This window comes from Carcharhinus amblyrhynchos, chromosome 13 (assembly GCF_965287045.1).
Source record: "Carcharhinus amblyrhynchos chromosome 13, sCarAmb.v2.hapA, whole genome shotgun sequence".
NCBI classification, from domain to species: domain Eukaryota; kingdom Metazoa; phylum Chordata; class Chondrichthyes; order Carcharhiniformes; family Carcharhinidae; genus Carcharhinus; species Carcharhinus amblyrhynchos.
Window position 1 is genome coordinate 16,082,273 of NC_137336.1, and position 15,299 is coordinate 16,097,571.

At 42.0% G+C, this 15,299-nt stretch overlaps 1 protein-coding gene across 3 annotated transcripts in view; it reads right to left on the reverse strand.

The window, feature by feature from the left end:
• Window positions 1-15,299, reverse strand: part of glra1 (glycine receptor, alpha 1) — a 144,974-nt gene that overhangs the window by 63,655 nt on the left and 66,020 nt on the right. For all 3 annotated transcript variants that reach the window (XM_080201340.1, XM_080201339.1, XM_080201341.1), the window contains 2 exons: window positions 14,117-14,340; window positions 5,014-5,096 (listed from right to left, as the gene is read on the reverse strand). In XM_080201340.1, the coding sequence (XP_080057466.1) occupies window positions 5,014-5,096; window positions 14,117-14,340 (307 nt within the window). The remainder of the gene's footprint in view (window positions 1-5,013; window positions 5,097-14,116; window positions 14,341-15,299) is intronic.

Sequence of the window (15,299 nt, forward strand, 5' to 3'; positions counted from 1 at the left end):
TGTTTATGTGCTCTTCTTCTGACCTTTGATTTCAATTTGAAGTGATGGTGTATCTTAATAATCTTTTCCTCCAGACACTCAATTTTGTGACTGGCCTGGACCTTGGGTTAGTCCAAGTGGAGTTGAAAGTGTCAAATGGTGATCTATTTCTAGGAGTTGGCACATTATGTTACAGTTATATAAGTTGTTGGTGAGGCCACACTTGGAGTATTGTACACAGTTTTGGTCACCCTCTTAATGGAAAGACATTGATAAACTGGAAAGAGTGCAAAGAAGATTTACGAGGATCTAGCCAGGACTAACAGGCCTGAGTTACAGGGAGAGGTTGGCCAGGCTAAAACTTTATTCCTTGGAATGTAGGAGAATAAGGGGTGACCTTATTAAGCTATGTAAATCATAAGGGGCATAGATAGGATGAACGCACAGTCTTTTTCCCAGAGAAGGGCAATTGAAAACTAGAGGTTTAAGATGAGAGGGAAAGATTTAAAAGGGACCTGAGGGGCAACGTCTACACAGGGTGACACATATATGCCAGAGAAAATGGTTGAGACACGCACAATAGCAACCTTTAAACAGCATTTGGATAATTACATGAATGGGAAAGGATTAGATGGGTATGTAGGCAATTGGGACTTGCTGGAAGGGCACCATAGTTGGCATGGACCAGTTAGGATGAAAGGCCAGTTTCCATACTGCATTGCTGTATGACTCTTTGGCTCTATGACTATATGTTAAAGATGGTTGAAGGGTGGATATAGCTGTAAGAACTGACAGCTTTCAAGATGCTGTTGTCATTTACTGCAGTGTGAAGGACTTCCTGCACCTGTTGGTTTGGATGGGCTCCACAAAATGGTGGTGGCACACTCCTGAAAGAAAAATGTTCAACAATATCTGGATGGATTAGCTGCCATTCAACTTATTTAGTTCAACAATTCAGTGTGGTGAGTAGGGAGACATTCAACCTCAATGCAGACTTGATGTTTTTACGAATCGGACATTCACATTGGCCCCAAGAAGTTGAATTAATGACCTTTTCTTTTTTGAGCTCCGAGTTGGGGAGTGGTTTCACGATGAGTTTCATTCAAATGACGTTTACGTCACTGGATGAGTAATGTAACGTTCTCGGGATGAGCTGACCTTTGTGGGCTCTGTATTCTGCATGCTGTCACTGGACTTCCAAGAGAGATTCAATGGAGTCTTCTGCTGCAGTGAAAGCTCTGCCTTCAGCTTCCGGGCATTTTTCTATGGTGCTTTTTCTGGTGAAATTTCAGAACATCTTTAGTTTAAGCTGGGAGCTTCTTTCAGGTCGGAAATTCTGTTGTGGGTTTTCTATTCCTTAATCTTTCAGCATTTCTGTGTGGTTTTCGATTTTTTGATCCTCAGCTGACACCATGTTAGGGTGGTGCTGGTTGCAGGATGTGTCCTGAAAAAGTCTATATAGCTTTCCAAATGTTAGCATCAATTCTTAAATGACCATTTTGCAACTATTTACATGTATACATGTGTTTGTAGGAGCCATATGCATGCCTAGACTTTAACATGTCTGTGTTTAACAGCACTCTGACCCTATGCCTCGGTCATATGCCTTCTTATATCACTGTGTGGACACTATTGTATTTAGTCCTGCGGAACCCTTATACTACAGTAAGAACATGGAAAAATAACAAAAGAGAATAATGGCAAAAAATCATCAACAAAGAGGTAACAGTGAATAATGGAAGATAATAACTAAAGAGAGTAATCACAGTGAAAAATAAAGACAGAGATTAGTAACAGCAGCCCCAGAGTGGAATATAATACAGTTAACACAGAAAAGAGTAACAACAAAGACTAACAACAGAGAGGGCAGCTGAGGGCAGAGCACCATAGTGGGTCAGATCTCAAACAATGACGAGACGAAGAAGAGATAGAGAATCTGGTGAACTGGTGTGGTGATAATAATCTCTCCCTCAATGTCAGTAAAACAAAAGAAATAGTCATCAACTTCAGGAAGCATAGTGGAGGACATGTCTCTGTCTACATTAACAGGGATGAAGTGGAAATGATTGAAAGATTCGAGTTTCTAGGTGTCCAGGTCAACAACAACCTGGTCCCTCCACTCTGACATTATTGTTAAGAAAGCCCACCAACTTTCCATGAGGCTAAAGAAATTCGGCATGTCCCCTATGACTCTCACCAACTTTTACAGATGCACCATAGAAAGCATCCTTTCTGGTTGTATCACGGCTTGGTATGGCTCCTGCTCTGCCTAAAACCGCAAGAAACTAGAAAGAGTCACAAATGGAGCCTAGTTCATCACACAAACCAACCTCCCATCCATTGACTCTGTCTACACTTCCTACTGCCTCGGCAAGGCAACCAACATAATTAAAGACCCCAAGCACCCCGGACATAGGCTTACTTGTGACACTGCAATGAAATTACTGTGAAAATCCCCTAGTTGCCATATTCCAGCACCTGTTCGGGTACACTGAGGGAGAATTTAGCATGGCCAATGCACCTAACCAGCACGTCTTTCTGACTGTGGAGGAAGCCAGAGTACCCAGAGGAAACCCATGCAGAGAACATGCAGACTCCGCACAGATAGTAACCCAAGACAGGAATTGAACCCAGGTCCCTGGTGCTGTGAGGCAGCAGTGCTGACCACTGTGCCACCGTGCCACCCCACTATATTTCCACCATAACAAGGAGTCTCAGTCTCTTATTAACTGCAAACTATTAGCAATCACGGTATTCTGACAAATAATAGTTTTCAATTTTTCCATTGGCCATTCACTTGCTTCTCTATGAAGTTGCCCATTTAATGAAAATTGATTTTCAATTTTGGGACATGTGTTTTGGTGGAAATCCTTTCCCACTATGAACAGGAATGAGGCATCCCAAACAGGTCCCTTACTAGTAAAAGTCAGAGCTGAACGTTCTCTCATCAGCTGAGTCTTGGATGAATTACGTAATCAATGCAACAGTCACAGGGCATGATATGAAACAAAAAGCAGAACAAGAGTTCAATGTCAGGGTAACTATAAATGGTAATAATTATAAAGGGAATAACAGCAGTGGGTCGGTACAGATTAATTGCAGAGGATAATGATAGTGTCAACTGTGGTTCCGTTGGAACCACCCTGGCCTCTGATTAACAAGGTTCTGGGTTCAAGTCCCACTCCAATGCTGGAGTTCAGGAATCAAGGCTAACATTGCATTGCAGCGCCGAGAAAGTGCTATATTGTCAGAGGGAGAGGGAGAGGGGTGGATTTTCCATTCCTGTTTTCAGTGGGCGGTAATGATGGAGGGGGTGGAGAATCGAAGGGAGTCCCAAAAAGTCTTTTGAACTAGTGGGATTTCATCGCTTGATTATCCCCGCCTTCTGCCAGTAGTGCAATGGAGTCCCAGTCACGAAATGATGGGATCCCCATTTGAATTCATTAAAATATAATTAATGGGCATCCCTATAGAAGATCCTCCAGATACGAACGTACCCCTCCCCCACCCCACCGATGGTGTGATATCATTCCCCCAGGATTCTCGACAGGTTTTGTACAACAGGGAATTGGGTGGACAGACCCCACCAGGGGCACACAGCTAAGTACAGCCCGAACAGGCACCAGAGTGTGGTGACTAGGGTCTTTCACAGTAATTTCATTGCAGTGTTAATGTAAGCCTACTTGTGATGCTAATAAATAAACTTTAATGTTTCACCTTAGGTTTACATTGCAAGTTGGCTCATCTCAATTGTTCCTGTAGCATTTGTTTTGTCTGCTATTTTAAGTAAGGTATTAACCCACTTATTTTAAACAAGTTAATCTTCTTCTACAATAATGAACAAAGGGATATCATACAATGGCATGTTTGTAGGTTGGTCTCACAAACAAATCTGGTTTATTGCAACAAAAAGCCTTGGATACAGTTAGAGCAATAAGGAAGGTAGCACAATAATTAAAGGACAGATATTTATAATGGAGCTAACTACAAAGGGTAAGAATATAAAGAGTAATTGGGAGTAATTGTATATAATAATGATAGAGGCTGCCAATAGCAAGAGTCTGCATCACACGAAATAATTGGAATTGAGTAATAAAGGATAAATTGCCCAGAATTTTAACCGAAAAATAAAGTTGATACTGTAACAGTAAATGTATTGATGAAACTTCCACATTGTCACAAGAACTGGTTCATGAATGACCTTTTGGGAAGAAAGTTTGGTGATCTTGTCCATATGTGATCAACGTGGTTGATTCTAAACTTATTTTAACCCCCCGGTACGGGAATCAAGGATTGCAGGGAGAAGGTGGGAAAGTGGAGCTGAGGATTATCACATTAGATCAGTATTAGTTTCATTGAAAGATGCAGCAGACTCAATGGGCAGAATAGCGTGTCCGAAAGACATGCTAGTTAGGTGCATTGGCCATGCTAAATTCTCCCTCATGTACCCGAACAGGCGCTGAAGTGTGGCGACTAGGAGATTTTCACAGTAACTTCACTGCAGTGTTAATGTAAGTCTACTTGTGACACTAATAAATAAACATAACTTAAAATTAACTCACACCAAGTGCCATTCCTTTGCTGCCCTTGTGCTCACTGACCTATACTGGATTCTGATCAAGCAACATATTGATGTCAAAATGCTTATCTTTGTTTTCAAATTGGTCCATAACCTCATGCCTACCTCTAAAATCCTCAAGCATCACTATTATTTGCAATTGATTCTTCCCTCCACAGAGAGCAAATGGTCTGGAAAAGACACGGTAGAGGACATCCAAGAAATATTTTTGTCCCCATTCATCCTAGATCTACCACAAAATGCAATGCAGCAATACTATAATACATTTTGGTCACTTGCAACAATACCCAAAATTATACCTTTAGCAAAAGGCTAAAGGTTCAGAGCCTAGGAGTGCCAATAATCAAGTGATAAGCATTTATTAAGGAGCACATTCAGAAAAACAAAGTCACATATTTAGATTGTTAGTTTTTGACCTTGATACTCAAATGGCTTAATAAATAGATGACACTTACAGCTTTCAAGTTGCATTATACATGTTTGCACATCCATTGGGAAATTCTTCAAATCCATGGGACAGGCGAGACTCAGAGTTAACCTGAAAAGAAGTAAGGAATTGTTTTTACCTTGGGTACGAAGGTCAAGTTAAGTGGCCTAAGCTTTGCATAACATTCTTCAAATGTGCAATACTTTCTAATTCTCTAACCCATTCTGATGAACTATACACTTCAAGTTATTTCTACGATTGTTTCTAGATGTTGATACGTAGTTGTCGTAGAATGCTGGGTCAAGAATATTGACCAATGGAATCTGTACAGTGCTTTGGGTTGTTCTTAATGCAAAAGGAAAGTTATCTCCACTTAATGAAAATAGCAGATGGTAAATTGATCTATGGTTGATTATAACTTGAACTGATGAATTTGTGCTAATTTCTGTGATAATTCCACCTTCTCTCTGCACTTATTGTGGTCATGTCATGCCAGTTACGTTGAGCGCTCCGGCAGTAACTACTACTATTAACTCCCCCACTAGCGAATGCATTCATTCCTCCTTTCCAATGATCTAATCAGTGCCCACTGAGTTCATCCTTTTTCTACCAATTACTGTGATCACTGCTACAAACTACTGCAATCAACTGCCCACTATAAATAATCATTCCTCCTCTCTACACACACAGAAGCAGTTAGAATAATTTCTCAACCTGTCACTCTTTAATGCAATAAATCACCGAATAATCAATGCGATGACCCCACTGTTATTTTTATCATTCATTGCTCCATAGGCAACTATGATTACCTTTCAATTACAGTGTTTCGTCATTCTTTCCCCACTCGTGCATATGAACCAGCATATTAAAAGTGCTACCCACACCCTCTTATTATTAATTTTCGGAATGGGGGCTTCGCTGGCAAAGCCAGCACTAATTGCTTATCCCTAACTGCCTTAGAGAAGGCACGCGTGGACCACCTTCTCAAACCTATCTAGTCCATGTGGTGAAGGTATTCCCACAATATTAGGGAGAGAGTTCTAGAATTTTGACACAGTGCATGAAGGAACTGCAAAATATTTCCAAGCTAGGAGGATGTGTAACTTGGAAGGTGTCTTGGAGGTGGTGATGGTGTCATGAACTTGATGCCCTTGTCCTTCCAGCTAGTGAAGGTCGCAGGTTAAGAGTGCTGGTGAGGAAAATTTGACAGCCTGAATTCTGCAGCCACAATGCACCGGTAGAGAAGGGAGTGAATGTTGTCATAGAAATCATAGAAACCCTACAGTACAAAAAGAGGTCATTCAGCCCATCGAGTCTGCACCGACCACAATCTCACCGAGGCCCTATCCCCACATCCCTACATATTTTACCCACTAATCCCTCTAACCTACGCATCTCAGGACGCTAAGGGGCAATTTTAGCATGGCCAATCAACCTAACCCGCACATCTTTTGGACTGTGGGAGGAAACCAGAAAAAAAACATGTAGACATGAGGAGAATGTGCAAACTCCACACAGACAGTGACCCACGCCGGGAATCAAACCCAGGTCCCTGGAGCTGTGAAACAGCAGTGCTAACCACTGTGCTACAGTGCTGTGTTGCAATTGGAAAGCTTTTGTCGGATGCTGGTGTTGAGCTTCTTGAGGGTTATTGGAGCTGCAATCCTCCAAACAAATGGATAGTACTCCATTATATTCCTGACTTGTACCCTGTGGGCTGTGGAAGGTCTTTAGGGAAACATGAGATGTGTTACTAACTCCAGCATTCTCAACTTCTGACCGTCTCTTGTCACTTTATCCATGTGACTGGTCCAGTTAGGTTCTTGATCACCGCTGACTCCAGATGTTAATTGGTGGGACATTTGTTGATGATAATGCTACCGAGGATTGGTGGTTAGCTTCTCTCTTATTGGAGAAGATCATCACAGGGCATTTGTGCAAATGCAGTTTGCCACTTATCAGCCCAAGCCCGAATGTTGCTCACAACTTGCTGCAAAGTGGGCAGTATCTGAGGAGTTGTGAATGCAATAGAACATTGTGCAGTTCGCAGTGAACATTTCTGATCCTATGATGGATGGAAAGGCATTGATGGAGCAGCTGAAGATGTTTAGGCTTGGCACACTACTTTGCGGAACTCTTGCCTCCATGTTATCAAGCTGAGAGCATCATCCTCCAACATCTACAACCACCTTCCTTTGTGCTGGGTGCCCCGATTCCCGTTGTCTTCAATTTTACAAGGACTTTTTTATGCCACACAGGGTCAAATGCTTCCTTGCTGCTAACTGCAGCCACTTCTACCTCACCTCTGAATTCCAGTTAATGTTTCAATGTTTTGACCAAGCCCATAATGAGATCTTAAAACGAGTGGTCCTGGTGGAACTGAAAATGATCGTACAATTGCTGCATAAATGCTGATTGATATCAGTGTCAACAAGCCTTTTCCGTCATTTTGTTACTGATTGAGAGTAGGCTGATGGTGATGATGCTGAATCTGGCCAGCTTTTCTGTGGACAGGGTATACCTGAGCAATTTTCCACCTCTAGGTAAATACCAATGTGATATTTGTACTGAGATAGCTTGGCCAGGGGCACAGTTGACATAAGGTCACTGCACTACAGCCAGGATGTGGTATTCAGTGCACTCAGCTGTTTCTTCATATCACAAAAGTGAACCAAATTGACTGATTACTCATTTGTTTGATGGCAAGGATCTCGGAAGGCTGTGTTGAATCACCCGCTCAGCACTTCTGGCTGAAGCTGATTGCAAACACTTCAGCCTTCTTTTTTGCACTGATGCTTTGGGCTCCACCATTAATAAGAATGGTGTATTCATCCTTCACTTCCTGTTTTTTGCTTCATTGTCAGCCAGCAGTAATGTCTGACTGTGGCAGGTTTGCAGAGCTTTGAATCGATCCATCGGTTGTGTGATCACTTAGCTCTGTTTGTTGCATGAAGTTTCTGCTCTTGAGCACGCATGAGGTCCTGAATTGCAGTTTCACAAGGTTGGCATCTCATTTTTAGCTCTGCCTGGTGGCTTGTGATATGTTTTCCTACACTGCTCAATGAACCAGGATTGTCAGGCTATGAGGTTGCAAATTGTGGGACAAACAATTCTACTGCGGAAGACCGCAGTGTCTCACAGATGTCCAGTTTTCAATTGCAAAATCTGTTCTGAATCTATCCCATTTTAGCACAGTGGTAGTGCCACACAACCCAATGGTGCTGTCAGTGTGAAAATGGGACTTTGTCTCTGCAAGGTTTTGTGTGGTGGTCACTCCTATCAGTACTGCCATGGACAGATACAGTTGTGACAGGTATATTGATGAAGACAAAGTCAATTATGTTTTTCTCTCAAGTTGCTTCTCTCATTAGCTACCCCGGCAACATCTAGAAGATAGGTCCTTTAGGACTCATGAAACTACAAAACCAATCTTGGTGATGAACATTGCAGTCCTTAACCAAACACAATCGGTTCCTTAGTTGTGCTCAGACCTTCATCCAAGTGATGTTCAACATGGAGATATACAGGTTCATAATTTGAGGGAGAATGGTAGTTTGTAATCAGAACCAGGTTTCCTTTCCCATGATTGATCTGAAGCCCTGGGCTTAATGGGGTCTGAATCATGACTGAAAAATCCAAAGGTTACACATTCCTGATTGTAAACCGCCAACAGTCAGACAGAGCACGCCCAGGAATGGTGATGGTCTTGGACAAGTCTGAGAATCCTGCCACATTATAGATGTGGCACTTGCTGGAAGTTTACAAAATTTTGAGAGGCATAGATAGGCTGGAAGAGTTGACTACAAAAGGGCACAGGTTTAGGGGAGATGTGCAGTGAAAGTTTTTCACACAGCGGTTGGTGGGTACCTGGAATGCGCTGCTAGTGCAAGTGGTGGAAGCAACATTTGTGGTGTACCTTGATTGATACATGAATGGGAGGTGAACAGAGGAATAGAAACCATGTATTGGTGCAGGTTTGGTGGGCAGAAGGGCCTGTTCCTAGGCTGTATTGTTGTTTGTTTTTATTCTGTGAGCATGTCCATGTTAGACTGTTGAATAACTAATCAGTGGAACAACTCTCCCAATTTTGGAAGAAGTCTCCAGATGCAGACTCAGTTGTTGTCAATTAAAACCGGATGCTGGGCTGGTTGCCCGATTGTATTCATATCGTAGAGGTTTGGTACAATTTATGGGTTGGCAAGGTCATTTCAGAGCAATCAAGTTCTGACCACACTCTCTTTCCTGGTTTGTGTTCCTTTCCCTGAAGGACTTTAGATGGACTATTACAACAACCTGTGAATTACACAGTCAACTGCTAGCTTTATATTTCATGTTTATTTACTTAATTAATTCATTCTCCAGCTGCCACAGTGGGGATTTTTAACTCATGTATGTGGATCATTAGTCCAAGCATCCAGAGACATACACGCTGTGCTAACCACCTTCTTCTGAAATAATACCACTAATGTGCATGTGGTCCACCTTCATGATGTCTTTAAGTAAAAGTGTGAAAAGATTGATAATTTTACATGATTTATGACCATTCACTGAAAGCATCCAGTCAATTATATCTAACCATCTGTTGCCAATATGGCTAATCAAATATTGGCAGGCATATCAAGGGCACTTGACTGCAAGCCAACAAAAGTTATTCTTAACCTTGGATAGATCATTGGTGAAACCATTTGCTGTGTTGGAACATCTTCAGAGAGAAAACCAATTGTGCTTCAGGGGTTTTGAAGGAAATTGAACCTGTTGGTGTTGGGGAAATGAAGAGAAAATTGTGTACCGCAATGGTTAGATGTGGAATGCAAAGCAGGAGTCCATGCTAAGGACATATACTCAAATATCAGCCCACCCAGTTACTGTTTTTAAATATAAGGAGGAATTGAGCAACAGTTGTACTTTACAACCCCAGCTTCAGGCTGGACTGATCTTGAAGTTTAGCTGTTACAAAGCTGAGATGGAGGGACCTGAACTCCTGTAGAGGATCTTATTAGCTTCATGTGCTCAGCATTCAGGTAGCGACCTGACTGTTGACTTATACTGGCAGTATCCCTGTAGCTGCAGATGAAAGCAGATTATTTATGAACATATAAAGCTGTAGGACACAGGTAACAAACTAATAAATCTCCAGCATGTCTTCAGATTAGAAAGCAATTGATTTAAAAAAGAAATTCCCACACAATTATCGCTCAGCTTGAACTCAGCATCCCATTCTGAGATGCTAGCTAAGGGAAGGCGATGGTCTAGTGATATTATCACCAGCCTATTAATCCAGAAACTCAGCTAATGTTCTGGGAATCAAGTTCAAATCCCACCACGGCAGCTGGTGGAATTTGAATTCAATAGAAAATATCTGGAGTTAAGACTCTACTGATGACTATGAAAACATTGTTGACTGTTGGAAAAACCCATCTGGTTCACTAATGTCATTTAGGGAAGAAAATCTGCCATCCATACCTGGTCTGGCCTACTCCAGAGCCACAGCAATGTGGTTGACTCTCAACTGCCCTCTGAAATGGCCTAGTAAGCCACTCAGTACAAGGGCAACTAGGGATGTACTGGTCAACCAGCGACAACAATGCCCCATGTATGAATTAAGCAAAAAAGCAGTTTCTTTCATATTGGTTTTTATTCAGGATCACAAAACTGCGGTTCAGATTTCCCAAGCAGTGGCAAAGATCATCGAAAGGCTGCTGTGCTTAAAAATCTCCTGGACCTAATGCTGCTGTGCCTTTCTACTGGGTTCTTTCGAGCCCAGCTTTTACAGGAATGTCCAAACCCGGACCCACTGGGGAAAGCAATTGGAGCAGTGTAGAGTCAGCTGGGTTAGCAGGAGTCGGGGGTGGTAGTAGAGGGTAGTCATGAAGACAGGACAATCTTCATTTTACAGGAGTAGTTGCCATACGGTAAGGGTAGCCCAGTTTGAATGTTAATGAATGTGTGGGTGGATGAATGGGTGAGTGAGTGAATGGGTAGATAGGTAAGTGGTGAGTTGAGTAAGTGGGTGTGGTGCGTGAGATGGGTAAGTGATTATGATAAGTAGGGGATGAGTTGCGTAGCGATTAAGTACATCAGGTGGGTACGTAAATAAGTGGGTTAGGTGGGGTGAGTGGTCCCCCATTAGGGGATAGTTTGGTGGTTAGGAGAGTTGCTTTTAGACTAGACAGGATTGAGGTACATAAGGAGGAGATGTTAGCAATTCTTGAAAGTATGAAAATAGATAAGTCCCCTGGGCCGGATGGGATTTATCCTAGGATTCTCTAGAAGGCTAGGGAGGAGATTGCAGAGCCTTTGGCTTTGATCTTTATGTCATCATTGGCTACAGGTATAGTGCCAGAAGACTGGAGGATAGCAAATGTTGTTCCCTTGTTCAAGAAGGGGAGTAGAGACTATCCTGGAAATTATAGGCTGGTGAGCCTTACTTCTGTTGTGGGCAAAGTTTTGGAAAGGATTATATGAGACAGGATTTATAATCATCTAGAGAGAAGTAATTTGATTAGGGATAGTCAACATGATTTTGTGAAAGATAGGACATGCCTCACAAACCTTATTGAATTCTTTGAGAAGGTGACCAAAGAGGTGGATAAGGGTAAAGCAGTTGACATGGTGTATATGGATTTCAGCAAAGCATTTGATAAGGTTCCCCATGGTAAGCTACTGCAGAAAATACGGATGCGTGGGATTGAGGGTGATTTCGCAGTTTGGATCAGGAATTGGCTATTTGATAGAAGACAGACGGTGGTGGTTGATGGGAAATATTCAACCTGGAGTTCAGTTATTAGCGGTGTACCGCAGGGATCTGTTTTGGGGCCACTGCTGTTTGTCATTTTTATACATGACCTAGATGAGAGTGTAGAAGGATGGGTTAGTAAATTTGTGGATGGCACTAAAGTCGGAGGACTTGTGGACAGTGAGGATGGATGTTACAGTTTGCAGAGGGACATAGATAAGCTGCAGGGCTGGGCTGAGAGGTGGCAAATGGAGTTTAATGCGGAAAAGTGTGAGGTGATTCACTTTGGAAGGACTAACAGGGTTACAGAGCATTGGGCTAATGGAAAGCCTCTTGGTAGTGTAGATGTGCAGAGAGATATCGGTGTACATGTGCACAGATCCCTGAAAGTTGGCACCCAGGCTGATAGGGTTGTTAAGAAGGTGTATGGTGTGTTAGCTTTTATTGGTAGAGGGATTGAATTTCGGAGCCGTGAGATCATATTGCAGCTGTACAAAACTGTGGTGTGGCCACACTTGGAAATTTATCAAGTTGTTCTCCTATAGATGTGAAATAATTTTAAATGTACATTAACAGAATAGTGATAACATAACTTGTGAATCAAATCATTGATCTGATTCTTGAGCAATATTGTGTGTGAATGTGCATATGAGATAGTCATGCAACAACCTGGGGTGCAGTATCCCAACCAGACTATACCCTAACCTACCTCAACAAGGCTGTGCCCCAATCTGACTACACCCAACTGCCCACTTGTCCAATTTCACCATCAAACCCACTTATTCACTTTCCCAACTGCTCTACTTAATCACCATGCAACTCATCCTCTACTTTTTGTAACAACTTACCCACCTCACGCACCACAACAAAACCACCTTACCCTCTACCCACTTACCCACCTATGCGTTCACTCAGTCACCCATTCATCCACTCACACATTTATTAACATTCAATTTGTTTGGAAGAGCTCCGAGATGGTCTGCTTAAGTTTTGCCATTTTGCATACACTTCAGTATGAATGTTAATATTGGGAGTTGCGTTCTGCGCTATACCAATTTTGGAACTTAACTGGCCTATGAGCAAAGATATATGCATACAACAGCAAAAGAAGATTATGATTACAGAATAAAAAGTCTTTTGTCATTGGGAAATGTTCCAAGTTCAGCTGGCATTATATCTTGGATTTGTGCACGGACCACTGCTCCTGCTCTGGGACTGGTACAAGGTAAGAGTACCAATTTCCAGGGTAACTTGTGCTTCATTCAAATATAAACCAGATTTATATCAGTAAAGATTGATGGTATGATGAAAAGAGCCTCCAATTGTCTTTGGCTTGAAAGATTTGCTTCCAGTCCATGACTTGATATTGTACAGGAACTTATAATCAATGCTGTTTTATGTACTGTACGCCTGCTTGTTAATTCATACCTTTTATATCTGGCTCTTGCTTGATGTGATACTTGTACTCTTCATGCAACACACAACAATGTATGTATTATTCAGTACTAGAGAGGTATCAGATATCCTCCACTGCCTGTATGCCCCTTTTCTGATTCACTTACGCAATGTCACTAGTGACTCAGTTGGCTGCACTCATGTCTCTGTGGCTGTCTGGGTTTAAATCCCACTCAAGCAAGAAAAATTAAGGCTGACGCTCTGGTGCAGTACTGAGGGCATGTTGTCTGGATGTCAGAATTGGGATGTTAAATAGATACCCCCTCTGCCTGCCTGTGTGGATGTAAAAGTTCGCATGGCACTTTTTGAAGCAAGGGGAATTAATCCTGATTTCCTGCCCAATATTTATCCCTCAATCAACATCACAAATAACAGGTTGTTTGGTTAATATCACATTACTGCCTTGGGGGGATGGGTGTTGGGAGGTTGCTGTGTGCAAATAGGCTGAAATATTTCCTATGTTATAACAGTTTAAGTACTTCTTTAACAAAAGAGAAAACACTGTAAAATCTCAGCAAGTCTGGCAACATCTATAAAGAGAGAAAAGAGCTGACGTTTCAAGTCCAGATCACTCTTTGTCAAAGCTTTGATAAAGGGTCATCTGGACTTGAACCGTCAGCTCCTTTCTCTCCTTACATATGCTGCCAGACCTGCTGAGATTTTCCAGCATTTTCTTTTTTTGGTTTCAGATGCCAGCATCCGCTTTTATTAAGTGCTTAATTAGCTTTGAGCGCTTTGAGATGTTGACACAAGTGCTATATAAACACAAGTCTTTTTTCTTAAATCCATCCCTTACCCAGCATCGAATACTTGTATTGTGCTCAATGCTGTGTGTATGTGTGTGTGTGTGTGTATATACTCTATAATAAATACTCCATGATCACCCCTCATTTAATAGCCTGCGCACTGTCAACATCAATTCCATTTGACTGTGACTTACCTGATACTGTAGAGGACGTTACCATTTTTAAAAATTCGCAGTAATTTGTTGTCTGTGGTAATTTCGTGAAAATGTGCACCTTTCTCATTCGCAAAGAATAAATCGGGTTTCCAAATAGAATCTAACATAGAGGGATCCAGATCCAGGGAGTCATCGGGAAACTCACTGTACGCTAACCGTGGATCATTCCATTGCTGCCGTAGGAAAATATTTAGCCGATAATCCTGCAGGTGGAGAGAGAAACAGACACAGAACTTGTTTACGTGGGCTCAGAAGATGAGCAAGAGTTCACCATTAACGAGAGTAAAAGACTGCTTAAATGCATCAACCATTTTCTCACTCTCCATCTTTCCTTTGACTAACACCTCAGGTTTTCTCTTAGCTTGTTCCCTCTGCTAAACCAAGACAGGATTAATTTATCATTTGTAGTATAAAGGGGATAGAGTGCTTTGACTGCCACTACGAAAGCATAGAACATTCCCCAAATATTCACTTTATTGCAGGAACAATGCCAAGAGGCAGCAACGATGAAGAAAAAGGTAGGCAACATGGAAGACAGGGAGTAAACATCCAGATTAGGTTAACGTAGAGATGAAGGATGAAAGAGTTTGAAGGAGTTGGATAGAAAGTGCAGATACAGTTCGAAGTAGATATGAGGAAGAGGGTTGAAATGCACATGGACTGGATAAAAGGACAGTTTGAAGCGGAATGAGCTGGAATTTTATCAGCATGCCCGCTCCGATTCTGGGGGCAGGCAAGGTTCGGAGAATGGAATTCTCCATTGGCCTCGGGCGGGATCGTCTGGACCTCAGGCAGATGTGTCAGTAGAATTCCACCCATCGAGTGCATATATGGGGCATTATAAAGCAGATAATATATGGAAGAATGGCTTGAAAATTATATGTAGTGCCATGGGAGGGAAATATGAAACTAACTTGGATGTAAAAGATATTAAAGGTTTTAGAGAAAAGGGAGGAATGCGTTGATATTAACAGAAAGAGAATTCAGGGGTAAAGCTATTTTTCCAAGACCATGGGAGGCTGGAAACAGGGTAGAGAATAATTATGCAGAGAAAACTCAGAGGGTAATTTCGGGAGGGAGGGAAATCTCAGACATTTGGGGGAATGGAGGCCATTTAATTAGTAGGTTTGAAAATCCAGCACTGGTAGCCATAATTCTGTCA